Consider the following 20,599-nt stretch of genomic DNA (forward strand, 5'->3'; position numbering starts at 1 on the left):
TGTTTCTCCCTTATTCCTGCCTCCTGCAAGGAGTTAGGCTGAGAGAAGGAGTGACCAGGTTGAATTGGGGTCTTCCTGTCTGCAGTTCTCCCAAGAGTAGCAAGAAGCAGACCTGGTCTGCGCTTCCTAAGCATGGACACAAAAGCTTATACCCAGAACAAACTTAGTTGGTCTCTAAGGTGCTACTGGGCAATTTTTTATTTTCTATTTCAACTGCCGCTTCCAGGTAGAGCAGAGGATGCTGTCCTGTTACCAGTGCTGAAGTAAGCATCAGTTGCCAGTTTGGTCGGTGCTCAGTTTTCTAGTGTTTGCTTTTCCCTTATCGAGTCTCTCAGGCTCAGAACAGAGGTCCTTTAAAGAAATAATTTGCCCACCAAGCTTTGCTCTGCAACACTTACCTGCAAATGGCTGACAATGCAGTAGGGCTGGGGACGCCGCAGGCCGCAGGTGGAGGTGGCGAAGAGGCGGTCGGCCCGGCCTACCAGCAGATCTCCCGTGTTTGGGTAGCAGCTGCCTTGGGAACAGCCATGGGGGGGCTCAGGCTCCTGGCAGAGAGCTCCCCCCAGCACTGTGGAGACAGGGAAGGCAGAGAGAGGAGCAGAGAGTACAGAACAAGGGACACTGTGGCTGGGTCCATGAGGTTCGGCTCATCTTACGGGTGATGGATGCAATTACAGTGGTACCTCGCGTTAAGTACTTAATTTGTTTCGGAGGTCCGTTCTTAACCTGAAGCACCACTTTAGCTAATGGGGCCTCCTGCTGCTGCCGCGCCACCAGAGCACGATTTCTGTTCTCATCCTGAAGCAAAGTTCTTAACCCGAGGTACTGTTTCTGGGTTAGCGGAGTCTGTAACCTGAAGCGCGTGTAACCTGAAGCATATGTAACCCGAGGTACCACTGTATGCTTTTAAATGCTTAAATGTAATAGATATGAGGAGTTTTTGACTGATTCCAGACTGCCAGGGGGGGATCCCAGCGCATACCGAAACTTTAAATAGGTAAAAGTACTCCAACATCCTAGTACAGTGGTACCTTGGGTTACAGGTGCTTCAGGTTACAGACTCCGCTAACCCAGAAATAGTACCTCGGGTTAAGAACTTTGCTTCAGAATGAGAACAGAAATCGTGCTCTGGCAGCGCAGCAGCAGCAGGAGGCCCCATTAGCCAAAGTGGTACCTCAGGTTAAGAACAGTTTCAGGTTAAGAACGGACCTCCAGAACGAATGAAGTTCTTAACTCGAAGTACCACTGTACAACAAATCCACCCCTTTAACATAGCTGTCAACGTTTCCCTTTTTTAAAGGGAAATTCCCTTATTCCGAATAGGATTCCTCGCAAGAAAAGGGAAAAGTTGACAGCTATGCCCTTTAAAGAAATAAACAAACCTGACTTTTTGCAGTTTGGAAAGTGGAGAGGAACTGTCTCAGAAAGTGTGGGGTGACTAAAGGATCAACTGAAAGACATGCAAACAGCCCGTAAACCAGGGGTAACCAACAGGGTGACATACGGGTGTTGTTAGACTACAACTCCCATGATCCCTGACCACTGATCATGATAGCTGGGGCTGATGGGAGTTGGAGTCTGGCAACATCTGTAGAGCACCACGTTGGCGACCTCTGGACGAATGTCCCTTGTGATATAAACACCCTGTAAACAAATCAAAATGAATGCTCAATAAAGGCCAGGCATAGTCCAACCATAGTGTAAAGTTTGCACAAGCAAATCTGGATGAATACTGAATTTAAAAAAGTTCTCTGGAAGAGTTCCTTCAGCTTGGCATGTAGAGGGATGGTACTTATGTATTAACTGGAGTTCAAGTGCAAATCAGACCCACTAGCTAGACTGCTGTCAGCGGTTGGGTGGCGGAAGATTTGGCATCCATAAAATGGCAAGACAATGGAACTCCACAGTCCAGAGGATTATGATAGGACTTCCAAATATTAGAAAGATATAACTTCAGCATCTGAGGTCATAACAGAGAGAAAGAAGGCGCCAATAAGGAGAGGAAATAAAATGTAGATTATAGACAATCTCAGCTTTCGTCCATTTTAAAAACCAAGGTTTTAGCTATCATGAGGTACCTTTGAAAGCAAGCAGACAAATTGGAATCAAAAGGCACAGTCTACTCACTGGTGAGCACTTTAAAAGTCCCACTAATTTCAGGGAGAGAGATTTACAGCCCAGTCTTATGCATATCTAGGGACGCGGGTGGCACGTGGGTTACACCACAGAGCCTAGGACTTGCTGATCAGAAGGTTGGCGGTTCGAATCCCCACGACGGGGTGAGCTCCCATTGCTCGGTCCCTGCTCCTGCCAACCTAGCAGTTCAAAAGCACGTCAAAGTGCAAGTAGATAAATAGGTACCACTCCAGCGGGAATGTAAACGGCGTTTCCGTGCGCTGCTCTGGTTTGCCAGAAACGGCTTAGTCATGCTGGTCACATGACCCGGAAGCTGTACGCCGGCTCTCTCGGCCAATAAAGCGAGATGAGCGCCGCAACCCCAGAGTCGTCCACGACTGGACCTAATGGTCAGGGGTCCCTTTACCTTTACCTTATGCACATCTACTCAGAAATAAGCCCACAGCACCGCCACTTAAATCTGGAGCGCTCCCAAGAGCTTAATTTGGCTGGATAATGCCCAAATTTAATGAAACGATGTCATCAAGGCACTCTGATTAAGAACTGGATTTTCCCCCCACCCTCCAGATTCCTGAGGATACAGTTTATGCAAAACTATATCCGATTTACTCCATTTGAGGTGATTTTTTTGACAATAAAGGTTTTCCTGTTAAGAGCAGTTTATGGGTGTTCCCATCTGATCTGCTGCTTTGACCGTCTTATTTTCTTTTTCTTGACAATATAAAGGCAGTGATTGGCAAATACACCGAACTCTTGTGCATTCCAGGGCTCTTGCTCGTTTCACTTGGCCTCCAGTCAAGCCCCTTCATGCACACCCCTTCACAGACACCGCCACTTACCCTACCGTCACTATTTACTTTTCCACCCCAAAACAAACCTTTACATTCAGAGAGGGGAAAGGGACAACTTGCACTCTTTAGCCTGAGGCAAAGCTCAAGCATTCGTTCAGATTTAACCAGCTCTGTTATACTGTTGCTTCTCAGCATCCTTTGTTTTGAACAGAGAATCTGGGTTTCTTTGGCATCAAAATATTATTTTTGTTCTTCGGTTATGAGTCAACACAGCAAGGTTGCTTCCAGATGACCTGTTTACTGGGCAGTCGTCTTGATCTGTTTGCAGGGAGATTAGAAAGACACCAGCTACTTATTGAGCATTCATTCTGATTTGTTCATGGGGAGGTCAGACACTTCCCAATGCATCCCCCAGCCACTTTCCTGATCACAAAAAATCTAAGCCTTTGGGGAAATTGGGTTTTTTTCACAAGAAGACCTCCCAGTCAAACATAATGGTGCAACCTGAAATTGCCGATATGTGATTGAATTCCACCCAAAAACATCAGCAGTCTGTAAGCATCCTGAATTACAGTGGTACCTTGGTTCTCAAACGCCTTGGTACTCAAACAACTAGATACCCAAACACTGCAAACCCGGAAGTAAGTGTTCCGGTTTGCGAACTTTTTTTGGAAGCCGAACGTGCTCCGTTTTGAGTGCAATGCTTCTAATTTGAGTGCCATGCTTCCGTTTTGAGTGTTATGCTGAGGTCTGTCTGTTTTTGCTATTTATTTTGTGTTTTTTGTTTTTGCAGCTCTTTTTGTTTTGTTTTTGTGACTGTGTGGAACCCAGTTCAGCTACTGATGGATTGATTGTGTGACTGCAGTACATTGGTTATTGCTATCATTTTATGGATCAATGGTCTCGTTAGATAGTAAAATTCATGTTACATTGCTGTTTTAGGGGTTGTTTTTAAAAGTCTGGAAGGGATTAATCCGTTTTGCATTACTTTCCATGGGAAAGCGTGCCTTGGTTTTGGAACACTTTGGTTTTGGAACGGACTTCTGGAACGGATTAAGTTTGAGAACCAAGGTACCACTGTATAGCGGCTTTTTTTGCATTGCTGCCCCTCTTGATGTGAAAATCATATAAGCATACCGGTACCTCTTTATTTTGCCCTGTGGGGCAAATGGGCGCTACCAACTCCCATTATTCCAATGGAAGCCACCCAGTCCAGATGGCTACTGTTAAATCTTTTGAAAGCTATTCCTATTTGCAGAGCTCTCGTGTCAGACTTGGGGCTCATCCACACTTAACATTTGCTCCATGCTCTCTAGGCACAGGTCTGGGATTTCTACGTCTGCGTCTGAGCACAGTTTTGTTTTTTTGTCCTGGCACTTTCCCCAGGAAAATCCACATTTTACTGGTGAATCGGAACAAATGGCAATAACCGCGGAAAACCCGGTTGCTGTTTGCTCTGATTCAGCAAGTAAAATGCAGGCTTTCCCTGCGCAAAAATTAGAAACTACTCAAACACAGACCTGGAAAGCCTGGAAAACCTAGCAGCTATGGAAGTGTGGCTGAGCCCTTTGTTTAGCCCTGAATAAAAGGATAGGTGGATATCTATGGCATTTGGGAGACAGACGAATGCCAGTTCTTCAGAGTTACCAAAGTGCTTTTAATCATACGAGGGGAGGGGAAGGTCAGTGTGATCCAAACCTCCAGGGACTGTGCTAGAAGTACCACTTCTGTCGAGATAATTGGTGGTGCTGCAGATATGTGGACCAAATCACTGCATTGGATGGCAAACCACTCGAGCCCCACAGAAACCATTCATAGGAAGGGGGAGAATAAATGAAACAAAATGGTAATTGTTATGTACTAAGCTTGGATCCTAGAACAATAGGCAGGTAGGATCCTAGAATGCAACAACTGATTGGCCTATAGGAGCAGCCCAATCAGGTCCCAGGAGGAAGTTAATCGGCCTATCAGGGCGGTAGAATCCTAGAATGGAACAAGTGATTGGCCTGTAGTAGCAGCCCAATCAGGCTCCAGGAGGGAAGCAGAACCAGCCAATCAGACAGGACCCATTGTGTAAATAATGTATATAAAGCCTGAGGTTTGGGGGGAAAATTCAACTTCTGTTCTACAAGCTGCAATAAAGAGCATGAAATCACTACACGACTCCGAGTATATTTCAGTAATCAACCAGAGTTGTTAAAGTCTGGGTTCGGATCCTACTCTCTCTATTGCTCCATTCCTCCTTGAGAAAACAGGGATAGCAGCAACCTATCTAGTCAGTTCACCATAAATAATAATTAATAATAATTTATTATTTATACCTCGCCCATCTGGCTGGGTTTCCCCAGCCACTCTGGGCGCCTTCCATCAATACAAAACAATACAGCATCAGATATTAAAAAATTCCCTAAACAGTTGTCTTTTAAAAGTAAAATAGTTGTTTATTGCCTTGACATCTGGTGGGAGGGACTTCCACTACCAAGAAGGCCCTCTGTCTGGTTCCCTGTAACCTCACATCTCGCAGCGAGGGAAGTGCCAGAAGGCCCTCGGCGCTGGACCTCAGTGTCCGGGCTGGATGATGGAGGTGGAGATGCTCCTTCAGGTATACAGGACCGAGGCCATTTAGGGCTTTAAAGGTCAGCATCAACACTTTGAATTGTGCTCGGAAACGTACTGGGAGACAATGAAGGTTGCCCAACCCTATTCAGATTAAAGGGGCACCCCCAGTACGAAAATTTTTGCCATTTTGATCTGGCCACACACCCAGGACTTGGCAGTGCAACAATCCCAGCCCAGCGCAGATAGATAACTGCAGCGCTAGAGATGGAGGTTCCTAGACATCTCCTTTCGCATGCAGCTAGGCATCCGCCACCAGACGCTTCCACCTGTTTCTGCTGCTCACCCTGCAAGGGGGGGGGCTGGGGGGCGTGAAATGCCTCTGCTCGCCTCCTCTGCCCTCAGCAACTACATGGGGCCTGGGAGCGGAAGCCGCAGCCCTGCCAGAAATAACCGTGGCAGGGATTGGCTCTGTTGTCCGGCCAGCTTGGCCCCGTGCCAAGGAACGTGGGGGCTGGGGGCCGAAAGCCGTGAAACAATGGCTTTATAAGAGCTCACATCCATCGGAGAGCCTGCTAAAAAGAGGGAGGCGGAGGCACAGCACCAAGCGGAGATCGCAGCTCGGATAAGTTTGGGTCCCGCTGGATGCCAAGCGGTCTTTGCACACAAACCTTGCCCCTCCACTTCACTGCAAACTGGCAAGGGAAACATGGGATGGGGGGAAGAGAGATGATGGCCCTGCAGCTGAAGAAAACTTCAAGGACCATTCCTTCCTTTGCCAGCACATTCCCAACACTGCGGCACTCGGTACTCGGTACTCCTTCTACAGCTGCTGAGGTGGGGCAAGTGTGGGTCCTTCCTGTTAGCGCCCCCCCCCAACCTTCTCACATTGCAAGGCTGCTCCCAGGCTCCATGCCAGCTCTCTGAGCCTCAAATCCCCTGGAGCCAGAGCTTCAAAGGGAGCCAGGGACAAAGACTCCAGCTGGTGGGGCTGGGTGCGCAGCTCCCCCCAACCCAAGGTTGGCTGGGAATGGAGGGTGGGAGTACGCAGACCAGGCGCCCACCCTACTCTGGAGGCAGGAAAGGGGCACGGAGAGACAAAACGAAGCAGGTGGGGTGGTTGCAACGCTGCCCCCGAAGATGCATGTTTAAAATTCCTCACCCCACATATAGACTGTCTATCGTACTGTTTTAAGTTGAACAAACTGGAAAAGCAGGCCGATTCGTGTTTGCAAGCACGGTTTAGGATGCCAACCCAACTCATTACGCACACCCTGAAAGGGCAGGAAGAGCCATCACTTATATATAGTCTTTAGCCATCCTAGTTGCTAAAATGGTGAGGCAACGGCAGTGTGCCAAGCATCAAAGTAGCCCTGAGAATGAACACCTACAGCCGCCCCTTAACATCTCGGAGCCAATGGTGGGTTTCCCTCCCTGCTATTCTTTCAATACACAGCTACTGCCAAGTGAAACGGGAGTTAATGATGGTAAGAATGAATCAAGGGCAGCTTTCGCAAACCTGGTACCGTCCAGATGTTTTTGACGACGTCCCTATGACCCCCTCCCCAGCCAGCACTGTCATCCAAAACATCCAGAGGGCACCAGGCTGGTGAAAACTGACCTGGGGGGCAATAATAATTATCCCAAACCACTTAACCCAGAATTAAATTATCAGCCTACTGCTGATAAGCCCCAGTTCAAGAACCAAGGGGAAGGGAGACGAAGTGACTTCTCAGAGGCTGAAACATTTCACCAAAGCCAAATATAGAGGCATCTCTCTTCCATGCATACACACAGACATTATTCACTTACACACACACACACACATTTTTACTCTCCTTCTAATTTTGTCTTTGCTTATTGCCACGACCCCATATGGTTGGTTTCAGCCAAAGCCTAGGCTCCTTACTCTACAAATGTTTAACTTGTTACATCAGCTCTCAGGGTACGCACCCAAGAACACTTGACGCAGATTAGCAACTCCTCGGCGTCGTTCAAATGAATGCTTGTGGTTGCACACCCAGAACCGGAATGGGTTCTTTCCCATTACATATCTGTCGGCAAAGTGGAGGTTTCAACCTGCAAAAGCGATTGTCCAGCGTGCAGATGGAAGGCACTGACTTCCGATTACTTAACACAAGAGTATGTTGGTGTGATCTTGTGAACGAGACAAAAACGGGTGTCCGCTGGCAGCAGATGGACCATCCAGACATCACCCACATCCTTAGCCTCCGTATGAGACACAAGTAAGGTGCAATCCTATGCAGCAGCTGCTCACAGGGGGTTCCTCCACAACCTCTGAAAGTTTATTCCGTGCAGACCTGCATAGGATTGGGCCGCTTGCCTGAGAGAAGCGGAGGTAGGGCTGCTAAGTGGCAAATCAACAGGTGCAGCCTTCTCCACCATAGAATCTTGTTGTTGGGGGAACATGGCAGTTGCTGGCAACCCTCAAGCAGTGAGGCATTGTAGAACGGGGCAGATAGGACCCCAATATCAGCACACACCCACCCACACCCACTTTAGCCAATATAAACTAGACCACCGTATGCCCCAAGTAGAAAGTAGGAGTTAAGAATATATGCCCTGCGAAGAAGACCACCAGACCCTATTTATACCATCTTGATGCCTGTCCTTTGGGGAATCTCAGAGAGGTGCCCCCAACCCTCAAACAGGGCACATCAGGCCAAGCAGAAACCTGGCAGTGCCCCACCAGGATGAGCGGCCACACTGAGGACAACCATCAGGGCATTTGTGTGAGAAGAAAAGGTGATTTCTCTGGCTTGGGCACCCCCCGCAGCCGCCCTGAGGGAAGGGCAAGGGTGGCACAGAGGCAGTGGTCTTGAGATGCAGACTCTAGAAAAGATGTAAGAAGCCCTCAAGCCCTCCTCGATTTAAAAAATAGTTTTAAAAGTCACTATCCTGGTACACACACACACACACACCAATTTCAAAAGTGAAGTTCTCCCTCCTTTCAAGCATGAGGCTCCCTATTCTCTGCCTCCCTCCTTCCTGGCCATCCTGCCAGGACTTTGACAGGCAGGTGCCGCGACCCCGATCCTTGGCGGAGACTCACCTGCGAGTAGCAAACCCCACAGCCTCATGGCAGCTCCGTGGATGCCGCGCAGCGGGCGGCTCTTCTTCTGCTGAATTGGGGGCAAAGCCAAAGGGATGGCGAAGAGGACCCCGGCGGCGTGGGCGGCCTGTGGGTCGCTCCGGATGGGGAGGACCCCTTTCCAATGCAGGCCGTTCCCGCCTCCTCCCCGCTGGATGCCTCTGCGCCTTTCCTAACCCGAGCCCCGGCGCCTCCGTCCCGAGAAAACCCTCCTCGCCCCCGTCCTCCCCTTAGGGGAAAAAAAAGGAAAAAAGAAAGAAGAAGTCGCCTCGCGCCGCTCCTCGGCTTGATCCAAAAGCTAAACTTAGTTGGAAAAAGTTAGCAGCGAAAAGGCCAGAGGGAAAGCGCGGGGCGGATTCCGCCGGGATCTGGTGCTGCTGCTGCGTAAAGCCAGCAGCCAGACACATACGCACATCCAGAAAGGGTGGACTTTTCTCTCTTTTAAAAATAAAAATAAATGAGGTGACCGATGTTTATTTAGGAGGTGAGGGGTGTGTGTGTGCATTTCTGGCTGAGGCTCAGTGCCAGGTCTTGAAGCAAATTAAAAAAACTAAAGCCTTAACATGCATGGATTTATTTGTTTACAATCCTGTCCTCTCTATATAGCAAACCTCACTTTGCTTGGAAAACGCTCTCAAAAGTGGCAAATCTTACGCGTATTTGGCTTTACGGGTATTGCACAACATAATTATATATGTATGTATTATAAAGCCAAATATCCGTAGATATTTCAGTGTATTTTTCAGTTGGCTGCTTACGATATATTTCAGAAGATCTGCTGAGCTTTGAGAAGGGATCCGGCAAAACTATTTTATTATCCGCATAAAAACAGTCTTTGCTGAGAGGCAGACGGCATACCATAACATCTAAAGCACGTCCCCGCATGGGATTCTGGGAACTGTAGTTTGTTAAGGGCGTTGGGAATTGTAGCTGTGTGTGGGGTGAACTATTAGGATTTATGTATGTGTGCTTTCAGTGTATGGTGTATACACAGTCATGGTGGCATTTCTCATTTACATAACTGTTTATACAATTGTTGCCTTAGTCCAGATAGTCAGGATGGGCTATTCCATAGCCTTATTTTATTCACCCAAAACTGCCTATTATGAACCTTTTAAGAAGTGACACACAAAAATAGCCTTTCTTCTTTAAGGCTACACACAAGGGTCAGAGTTGGGCTATTTGTAACTGAATCCTAAAGTCTCTGCTATGTCACATTGATTCTTTTGGTTTTTCTTTTCGAAGGTTTATACTCCACCTTCCAATCAAAATATCCTGAAGGCAGCTTCAGTTGTCACCAGTTGCCACTGCCCAACCCCAAGCAGCTGCTGCCTGAGGCATCTGATTCACTCTTTTAATGTTAGGGCCCATTAGTGGAGTGGAGAGGCATTTGGCCTGGGTCTCAAGCTCAAAAGGGGCCTCAAATTTAGACACACTGGTTATTTTTTTTTGGCATTTGGTAAGTTTCACAGCATGCTTTTATGCACATCGGATCAGAATGTGACGCAAACCCTGGACTGGGAGCTGCATATTTAAGCAAATAAGAGATGTGAGTTAGTGAAATCCTTTTTTAAAAAGACAGCTACAGCTTCTTTCATATTAAAAAGTTACAATTTTCATAGAGCAGGTAAAGAATTATCACCATTCAGCTATGAGACAAGAGTGCCATACTTAAGGTCAAATGTGACATTGCCTGAAAGCTAGATTCGCCCACAATAATTAGTACCTTTCCACAGGAAAAGACTAGGAAAGCATTTGTAAAATAAAAAAATAGTAAAATTATGTCCACTCTTTTCGATGTTTTTCTTTCTATTTTTGCCATCACCGTCATCATCATATTATTATTAGCCTGATATCTTTTTAATCTCTGAGGAAACCTGCTCACACAAACACGTACAACAGAGCAGACCTTGGTTCTTCTGTGACTGACGGATGGAGTCTGGTTCTGTAGTCTCAGGCCAACTAGTCTTCGGAACAGAGTGTTATTTTCTTGCAGGGAGGGAGAAGTAATTGCAATGATAGTGGGAGTCATTTCTTAAAACAGTCATGAGGAAAAAATTTGCCTGCTCTCAGGAGATAGTCAGCAAGAGACATGATGATAGCCTCAACATCAGGCTACAAGCATCATCTGGCTTTCAAGAGCTGGAAAATATGGCATTCCCATTTGTTTTGAGATGTTGGTCTTCGTGTGAGTCTGACTTGCCATTGTTTTGAGACTTAACTTAAAAGTGAGGCTATCTTTAGGAACAATCACTGGAAAGTGATAGTGCAGCTGCACTGAGATTTGTTCTTGTGAAATATTTCCACTGTAAACAATATGGTTTGTGTGTGTACATGTTTGTGTGTACACATATTAATAACAATGTTCATGGAGGAATTAAATAGACTTTCACCTGTGGAGGTATTTTCAAATAGGAATAGATTAGATCACTTTGCCATGATGACATACAGAAATTATTCAGGTGCAGCTTTCCACAGTGTAAAGATACAGTGAATAGAAAGCTTTACCTGTTGACTTTTTGTCTATCACATGGCTGTTAAGCACATAGGAAGCCCAACCTCAAATAAGTAAGTAAGTCCCACCAAACTGCTTCTTAGGATCTCATCTGGGATTTTTACAATCAGGTTAGGCCTAATTTCAGAATTACCTAAATCTGCCTTTCGATTTAAAATCAGGACCCCTAATTTGAATAGCTGTGTGTATTTATTTCATTGCTCTGCCTTTTTTTCAAGGAGGGTATGTCTGGAATTCTACATGTGTTGTCTATCACAGGGCACATCATTTGAACTCATCAGAGAATGTAGGTAATCCATCCAAAATTGTATGTTTCCTGTTTAGGAAAGTCTGGGAGAAATGCTTGGAAAGAGGTAGATTCAAGGGTAACCATTTAATGAAGGCAGCGTACAATGGTTAGACTCACAGCATCACAATAAAACTGTAATATCAAACAGCAAATACAGGGAAAACATTATCAACCTGTCAGGTAAAAAGTCAGGTAAAAAGCAGGAATAATAAAAAAGGAAGATATCATTAAACGGGGAGGGGGGACGGGGGGGGGGACCAGAGCTTCATAAGGTAAGGGGAGGTGGCATTGTAAGCCAAGCCTTCCTTTGCTGTCCTTAGCCTAAGGAAGGCTTCCAAACTGGTAGCAGATGGAGGAAAGGTGAGAGAAAGAATTCACTGCAGTAAGATGTGGCGTTGGCCTCTGGCTTGGAACGTTTGTATAGGAAGGCATACAAACAGATGTTGCAAGTGCCAAACTGAGAATGCCTCTCTGAGGCATATGGTGTGGGCTTGTCCAGTGAGACGTTCCTTTTGGTGTGAAGCTGACACATCAATTTCGCAGTGGCGAAATCCTTGATATTTGGAGATGTTTTCATGCTTTTAGACTATATTCCTACAGTAAGGAGATGAAAGGATGGACAACATAGGTTTTGCAAGCTCTTACGGTGGCTAAGATACTTTGATCTTGGGAGGGCAAATATGTATTGTATATTGCACAAAGGTCGGAGGAACTCACTACTCTGGCTACATTCAAACGTACCGTATTTTTCGCTCTATAAGACGCACCAGACCATAAGACGACCTAGTTTTTGGAGGAGGAAAACAAGAAAAAAAATATTCTGAATCCCAGAAGCCAGAACAGCAAGAGGCTATCCCAAAAGCCCCCAAGAGCTGCACACACGCTCCACGGGGCTCTTTAAAGGGAGCGCTGAGCAGAGCCTCCCGCCTGCATTCACACACAATTCCCCTTACTTTTTAGGAGGGGAAAAGTGCATCTTATAGAGCAAAAAATACGGTATTTTACATGGGCATCAATTTGGACATCTGGAGAGCTTATATTAATTTATATGCTTAATTTCAGATTCACATAGTGATGTGATCTGTTGGTTATCTATCGTTATTTGTATTTTAGTATTTATCATTATTATTGGTTTTTTTTCCCTTTTCTCTCTTTTTGTTTTTTAACAGGATGAATCTGCAGGAAAAGTGCAATATTCCCAGCAGCGTAGAAAGCCAACTGCAATTGTGCTTGAATGTCTTATCAGCATGAGCCACCCATCTGGAAACAGCCCTGATCTGCTTCGATCTGCTAATGTTCGGGTGCTACTGCAAAAGATCTACTGCCACACTAAGGATGCTCAGAATCATATAGGAATAGCATGGCTGGATAATTTGGACATCTTCCAATCCAGGCTAGCAAGAGGCAATATCTCCCTTAAACAACACATTTAAGCCAGGCAAAAACACTCCAGGAGAACATGGAGCAGGGACAGGGAGAGGGGTCATGGTCCTGAGGGCCAGATAAAAAGGTCAGGAGGGCCACATTAGGCCCCTTGGCCTGAGGTTCCCCCACCACTGATGTAGTTCAGTGTTGTCTATAGTGATTGGCAGTGGTTCTCCAGGGTTCCCACGCTACCTTGGTATGCAAATGACCCAAACAGAGGTCATTAGCATGCAAAGCATGTGTGCTGTCATCACTGAGTTCTCCATCGCCTTCTGACCTCCATGGCTATTTCTCTTTCCTTTAATAGGAGCTTCTCCTCCTCCTCCTCCTATAAATGTAGAGTTGTACGTTGTCTCTTTAAAACTCAGGAGTCGTCTTCAGGTCAGGACAACCATATATATCTCCTCCAAAATTCTGGACATATTCACGATCACTTACCAACTGAGAATCAAAGGTGATTAAAAGGGTGGATTCCCTTCACCTCTTTTCTGATGCAGTAAAAGGTAAAGGTAAAGGACCCCTGGACGGTTAAGTCCAGTCAAAGGCAACTATGCGGTTGTGGCGCTCATCTTGCTTTCAGGCCGAGGGAGCCGGCGTTTGTCCACAGACAGGTTTCCAGGGCATGTGTCCAGCATGACTAAACCGCTTCTGGTGCATGGAAACGCCATTTACTTTCCCACCACAGTGGTACCTATTTATCTATTTGCATCGCTGTGCTTTCGAACTGCTAGGTTGGCTGTCCCATGGATTCGAACCACCGACCTACCGATTGGCAAGCCCAAGAGGCTCAGTGGCTTAGACCACAGCGCCACCTGCTCCCTCTCTTTTCTGATGCATGCTTACAGGAATAGGGTTTCGCAAAAAAAAAAACACAACCCAACCCTGCCTGCATTACCTGTACAAAAGGAGTATGCTGCTTATTTATTTGAAATATTTTATATATTCAAATAGTTTTTAGAACACTTTTAAAGCTGGGTGAATCAATATGCCTAGAATGTGGCAATCCGCTTCTGGGTTCCACTTTCAGAAGACTGAAAGCTTGGGGCAGGGAAGAAGTCTGTTCCGGTGGCTGTGGACTCTATAGGAACTGGAGCAAACCTCTCTCCTACCCCCAGCATTTAGGGTTCTGAAACCCAGAAGTGAACTGCCACATTAGGGCATTTCATTTTAGGAGGGTGAAACTTAAAATTTTGCAAATTTCTTCAGTGAGGGGGATCTTAAAAATATGTTTTTGAGTGTGAGGAAATCTGCTATTATTGCTGTGATCGGACAACATTTAGCTTGGTAAGTCTACGTTTGATGAAGAAGCATATGAACTGTTTCGGAAAACCAAGTAAGTTTTTAATTTTACCTTCTGATAAAGTCAAGTAATGCTTAATAATAATAATAATAATAATAAACTGCAAGTACTTGGCAATCATTGGTGATTTCCATGTAATTTTACACACATTTTACTTACCAAAACTAGATCATATCAATTTAACCAAAATAGCTTCCGAATTCCCAGGTTATGTTACAACATTTTGGCACCCCTCATTTTGGGAATTTGAAAGTTGAAAATTCAACATGCTCTTCTGCCACATTCTGTCTCTCTTGAGAGACAGCCCTGCCGTTCCTTCGAAGCTGTGTGGATATTTCTTGATCATTCTAAATGGGCAGTGTTTTTGCATTCAATGTTTTATCTCCAACATTTGCCAAGACTCAGGGATCGCCAGGCCCAGCATTAAGTCATTGCCGCTGCATGGCACACTACCGCTTTCAAAGTTATTGGAAGAGGAGTAAAATCAGAGAGAGAGAGAGAGAGAGAGAGAGAGAGAGAGAGAGAGAGAGAGAGATGGATGTGCAGCATCTTGTTTTTGATGTTTGGATTTGCCAGCATCACATCAGTGCCTCTCTCTCACTGTGGTGGGTGGATGAAGGCTCCCATTCCTGCAAGGACTGAGCATGCTCCAGCTTTTCTCCTGTGCAGAGTGGGCTGGTCCTGTAGCTGGGCTGGAATGTGCCTTTCCTGGCTTGCTCTCTCTTCCATGCAGAGAGAGCCCAACCCACAGCAGACTGACCTGAATTATCCCGCGCTGCTACCCCACTCACCACGAGAACTTCCTTTATTCACGGCTCCTTGCAAGAGATCCCATCAAACCATCTTGCAAACCATCTGCGGGGGGGGGGGGAGGAGGAAGTTCCGAGGAAAACCCTTCTCAGTTGCAGGACAGAGAGACAGGATCAAGCAGCTCAGATGCCAATTGCACTGATGCTACAGGAAGCCAGGGATCCCCACCCAGTTCAAAAGGCTGCCCTCATAGAACACGCACTGCGGCGGATCAAATGTCCAAGCAGTCCAGGGTGGCCAAAAATGCTCCTGTTTTTAAGTGCTGACTCACATTTTAAACATTTCCAGATGGATAGGATGGGCAAAAACAACGACGAGTTGTCGTAGCAAAAAAACGACGAGGAGTCTTGCGGCACCTTACGGTTTATTATGGCATAAGCTTTCAGAGGGCCACAGTGAATCTTGAATTGGCAAACGTATATTCACTACTGTATGTCCCCGTTCCCCGTTTCCATGGGATTGTAAGTGATTCAGCGGCTGAAGTGGACTGTGGCTTAGGAAAGTTTTTGCCACAATAAATGTGCTAGTCTTTAAAGTGTCACAAGATGCCTTGCCATTTTAAGAGGTCGATTCCCAGGCATCACAGAGCCATAGGACGTGATAAATTCATTTGTGTGTGTGTTCCTGGGCGCAAATTCCACATTTGCCAATGAGCCAACGTGTGATGTTGGACGAGTCAGTCCCAGCCAGGGTAACTCTGCATATGCCTTGCTGGCCTTTGTGCAAGGGGAAAGATGTTAAAGCATCACGTTGGCAAACTGCTTCTCCCATTGGGTGTAATCACCGTATTTTTTGCTCTATAAGACTCCTAAAAAGTAAGGAGAAATGTGTGTGCGTCTTATGGAGCGAATGCAGGCTGCACAGCTATCCCAGAAGCCAGAACAGTAAGAGGCATCGCTGGGCAGCGATCCCTCTTGCTGTTCTGGCTTCTGAGATTCAGAATATTTCTTTTCTTGTTTTCCTCCTCCAAAAGCTAGGTGCGTCTTATGGTCTGGTGCGTCTTATAGAGCAAAAATACGGTATATGTGGAAGATAGCTGGTTATCATCTGAAAAAACAGGAATTCAGGTTTTTTCCCCTATCTTATCAAATTGCATATTATTGAAAGTAATAGTGTTGAGGAGAAGTTGATAAAAGCAGCGTTTTCCCAGTGTCCTTACAGTATATAGAGCATCTCTGGATGTTTGCCCGGTTCACGCAGCAGTGCTTTGACAAAAAACAGCATGTTCCTAATAAAATTTAGGAAGCTGTGCACAGATGGGCGCCTGAGTGTGTCACTACCCATCATGGCCTTGCCAACAGTTGACAACTCAGCTGTGTCGATGACAAAGGAATGTGTAGGTTGTCATGGCCATTTCTTCTTAACTTCCCAGCTCTAGAGCCTGGAAGGAACCGTCAGAAGAGAACATACTGTATGTGACACATTGTTTTCCTCTTTCTGCTAGCAGCTAGGCACAAGGAAATAATTCCCCACACCACCAGCACATGCCATCACCGGGGACCTCATCTGGCTTCCACTATTCACCCACCCTTAATTCTCTGGCTCTGATCAGTGGCTGGGAGAAGTTTGATGTTGAGTCTCATACCGGTTTGTGGACAGAATCCACATTGGAAGGAATAGGAGCCCGTTTTTAGGCTAGGTAGAAACAGGGGCTCCCAAATGCCCTTTGTTAGGACCAAAAGGTATAGCAATAGTTGTCTTTTGTTACTGCTGTTCTGAGGACATGATACCACCACCTTCATCAGTCACAGAGATGCAAACACACACCAGAAAACCAGGAGGGTCAAGGGGTTTATTACTAAAATGAAGGATTGGCTAAACACTCCTCTCTTAAGAGGTGCTGGTCAGGAGGGAAATCTCTGTGGCTGGGCATCACTGTCTTCCCTGATGCGCAGCACTTCCCCATATACCTTTTGGATCAACAGGATGGGAGGAGCAGGTCAGGAAGAAAGAGTCATGGTCAACCCTACCATGTTGTGAGGAATCCCACACAACTTATTTGAGGTATAATGAAAAGACAGCAAATTGTTAATTTATTATATTTTTACTGCCAGGTTGGGGGGGGGGGGGAAAGATGTGCTTGTGGGATTTTTATTTTATTTTAATTCTCAGTTGCCCAAATAACATGGCGTTTCTTGGGTGCAACGCACCTTCACTTGCTCAAAAGAGTTGACTAATAGCAGTTGACAGACACCTTCTATGGATCTGTGTCATCTTAGAGAAACAAACAAACAACTATTGAAAGCTATTTGTGCAATCATTAGTATCCTGAGGCAATTCACATAGGGGAAAGGAAGTGGGAAGAAGGAACCTCCCAATCTTGAGTGGAATAGGAGGGAGCTCTCAGAGGAAGTGCTGAACATCATACCACTTTTGACTAGAACCATTTTTCGGCGGGAGGGGAAGCGCTCTGTGTGACTTCATCCATTTCATAATAAAGGGGGGCAGCTATGGGGCGTCAAGTCCAGGACTAAATATATTTCTTTGCTGAGGTTAAAGAAACCTCAGGAGGAACTGAAAGCCACAGGCAATTTTCCACTACCCTTGATAAAACAGGTAGAACTCTGCGTCCCTTGTCTATGCCTGAGGCTGCAGGCCGAAGCAGCTGGGTGCTTTGTTTCCACGGCAACAGCAAAAGAGCCCAAGGGCAACGAGAAGTCGCCCAGAGGGGAACTCATCCATTCATTGAGCTGGTGTGGACATATTGGGGCAGATAATCTGCAGGAATAAGGCTTTCTATCCCCCCCCCCCCCCCGTTCTGGGACAGCCTGTGGACTGAACAGATGTGAGACTTAAGGACAAGTCTCAGGTCTTAAGTCTCAGGGCGAGACTTAAGGACAGAAATCTAGGGAGAATAAGAAAGATGGGCTTATCATAATAAATCTGAAGTGGAATGACAGAGTTAGAAGGAACCTCAAAATGGTAACCGTTACGATTCAGGTAACACCCGTTGCCCTCTAAAGAGAGCGGCCCTGTAAGACAATTACAAAATATAGGAAGCTGCCTTATATTGAACGAGACCGTCGGGCCCATCTGGCACAGTAATGTCAACACGGGCTGGCAGTGGCTTGCCAGGATTTCAGACGCATCTTCCCATCCCTACCTGGAGAATGCTGGGGATTGTGAACCCGGGACCTTCTGCATGCAAAGCAGTGGTTCTACAGTTACGGCCCTTCCCCATTAACCCCGGAGTCTTAACTTACCTAACGGCACCACCACAACGTAACTGCGTGTCTATGAGATGCTGGCATTGAAATCGCCCTGATATGCCTGATCCCAGGCGGGCCTAACTGGTACAATCAGGTGGAGATTAAAAAGAACAGGGTTACACGAAGGCCCCCAAATCTACAGCTAGGGTCTCAGAGAGAGGAGACGGCCAGAGACATGTATAGGAGGTCCCCATTGTGGCAGAGTCCGGAGTTGGCAGGAATCAGAGCCCCTAGCACGTAGCATAGGCCGTGGCTTTGTCCCGGATGTACTGCAGGAGTTCGGTCACTTGTCCCTCCAGCTTTTGCAGCACGGTTGCTTTCTCCTTCATTTGTTTCTCGTTGGCCTCGAAGCGCCCTTCCAGCTCTGAAAAGAAGAGGCAGGTGTTTTTTTTAAGACGGATCAAGGCCCTGGTGACAACAGTTTTTTCATATTCACCCAGTGCTTTTCCAGCTGTACTGGCCCCCAGTGGAGTACAGGGTCAGATTTAAGGTGCTGGTTTTGACCTTTAAAGCCCTTCACGGCCTAGGACCCTCGTACCTACGGGACCGCCTCTCCTGGTATGCCCCACAGAGGAACTTAAGGTCCATAAATAGCAAAACCCTAGAGGTCCCGGGCCCTAAGGAAGTCAGATTAGCCTCAATCAGAGCCAGGGCCTTCTCAACACTGGCTCCGGCCTGGTGGAACGCTCTGCCTCATGAGACGGGCCCTGCAGGATCTGATTTCTTTCCGCAGGGCCTGTAAAACAGAGTTGTTCCACCTGGCCTTTGGCTTGGAATCAACTTGATCCCCTCCCCCTCTTTCTTTTTTCCTTTCTTCTTCTGTGATGGAACTCCTAGTTGGGGACTTCCCTGGCTTTTTTCTGGCCCACGTAGGACCAGTCTGGATAGTTGGCCTTGGTGAAGATTTGACGTTTTCATCCCCAAAAAGTTTTTGATTTGAATTTCTACTGAAATGAGGCTGCATTTTAATGTTGTACTTTAATCTTGTTTTTAAGTTGTATTTTAATCAATTGTTTTTATACCTGGTGTCAGCCGCCCTGAGCCCGGTCTCTGCGGAGGGCGGGGTATAAATAAAATTTATTATTATCATTATTAATGGAGAGGGAGTGGAAAAGGATGTGCCAGAGGAGAAAGCACCCATGAAGCTGAGCTATGTACAGTGGTACCTCAGGTTACATACGCTTCAGGTTACATACGCTTCAGGTTACAGACTCCACTAACCCAGAAATAGTACCTCGGGTTAAGAACTTTGCTTCAGGATGAGAACAGGAATTGTGCTCCGGCGGCCTGGTGGCAGCGGGAGACCCCATTAGCTAGAGTGGTGCTTCAGGTTAAGAACAGTTTCAGGTTAAGAACGGACCTCCGGAGCGAATTAAGTACTTAACCCGAGGTACCACTGTACTGGGTTCAGTCTCAGCCCTGACACATCACCATCTCTCAGTCTCAGCCGCATCCGCAAAACACGGGGGGTAATAATTATGTGTGAGGCTCTCTGAAAACTCCAAACTGCTGTACACATTCCAACTTACTGTTATAGGCAACGACCAATGCGCAAACGTGCGTGCGCGCTGAACCCAGAAGTGACTTTTAAAATGGCAAAAGGGCCCTCAACCAGCCCAGAAGGGGCAAAAAAGGTGCGGGAAAAAGCACCTAGCAATCCCATGAGCCATTGCATTGACCGTTGAGGCCTGAGGAGAGTTGGGGCTTGAGCAAGGAGGTTTGGAGGGAGCGATTGTGGTGGAGTTTGGTGTCTGCTGGTTTTCCAGAGGGTGCTTGCAGGCTTTTCCAATGGTGTTTCAAATACACGTGATTTCATTTGAAGGCGCAGTGCCTCAGAACGTAACCCCTGCCTAAATGGGGAGTTGCCTGTCTCGTCTTCCTTTGATGCCAAACCTGTGCCCAATGCACTCAGTTGTAACTTCCTGAAAACCTCCAGACACCCTGCTATACAGGCCCCACCTCCCCAAAAACACACATGCCACCTGCTGAAGCATCACACCATCCCTTTCCCAGCTCAGAATGCCTGCGGCTCGACTGGAGCTCTGCTTCTCCTCTCCCTTATTTTGCATACCAAAATAGGACACAGGCTGTGTTCATACAGCGGTGTCAATAAAGGGGGGGAGCCTTTAGAGTAAACATTTCCAACACCAATTTTTAATTTTTTTTAGGGTGGGATCCTGCCCAACCACACCTGTGGTGTTCCTACCTTCCAGCTTTCTCTTGCTGCCCGTGGCCTTGTCCAAGAGATTCTGGGCTTCCTCCCTAAGGTTTTTCAGCCTGAGCATTGCATCTTGAGGCTGCTTGTCCACTTCTTCCTGCAACTTCTGGTATCTCTTCATCACTTTTTCCACCTCCTGGGGACACAAGAGATTGAAGCTCACCACTACAGCAAAGGCTTGGAGGGACGCTAATGAGGTGCTAACTCTCTAGCCAATTACTTGGCTGGATGCCTCTGG

The 20,599-nt window shown here is 46.6% G+C and overlaps 2 protein-coding genes and 1 long non-coding RNA gene across 5 annotated transcripts in view; 1 reads left to right on the forward strand and 2 right to left on the reverse strand.

The window, feature by feature from the left end:
* LAMB2 (laminin subunit beta 2) overlaps positions 1–8,939 on the reverse strand; it is a 61,204-nt gene extending 52,265 nt beyond the window's left edge. Inside the window, exons 1-2 of the mRNA XM_080995592.1 lie at positions 8,557–8,939; positions 399–568 (exon numbers count right to left, since the gene is read on the reverse strand). Of these exons, the coding sequence (XP_080851718.1) occupies positions 399–568; positions 8,557–8,584 (198 nt within the window). The 5' untranslated portion in view covers positions 8,585–8,939. The remainder of the gene's footprint in view (positions 1–398; positions 569–8,556) is intronic.
* Positions 8,940–11,639: 2,700 nt separating this feature from the next.
* On the forward strand, positions 11,640–17,132 carry LOC308471717. The gene is made up of 2 exons (XR_013983116.1): positions 11,640–14,602; positions 14,635–17,132. It is a non-coding gene; the product is annotated as an uncharacterized lncRNA (long non-coding RNA).
* Positions 16,713–20,599, reverse strand: part of LOC308471543 (laminin subunit beta-1-like) — a 68,994-nt gene continuing 65,107 nt past the window's right edge. For all 3 annotated transcript variants that reach the window (XM_080995591.1, XM_080995589.1, XM_080995590.1), the window contains exons 34-35: positions 20,350–20,497; positions 16,713–18,507 (exon numbers count right to left, since the gene is read on the reverse strand). In XM_080995591.1, the coding sequence (XP_080851717.1) occupies positions 18,374–18,507; positions 20,350–20,497 (282 nt within the window). In that variant the 3' untranslated portion in view covers positions 16,713–18,373. The remainder of the gene's footprint in view (positions 18,508–20,349; positions 20,498–20,599) is intronic.

This window comes from Podarcis pityusensis, assembly GCF_964106645.2.
Source record: "Podarcis pityusensis genome assembly, chromosome: 2".
In the NCBI taxonomy this organism is placed as follows: domain Eukaryota; kingdom Metazoa; phylum Chordata; class Lepidosauria; order Squamata; family Lacertidae; genus Podarcis; species Podarcis pityusensis.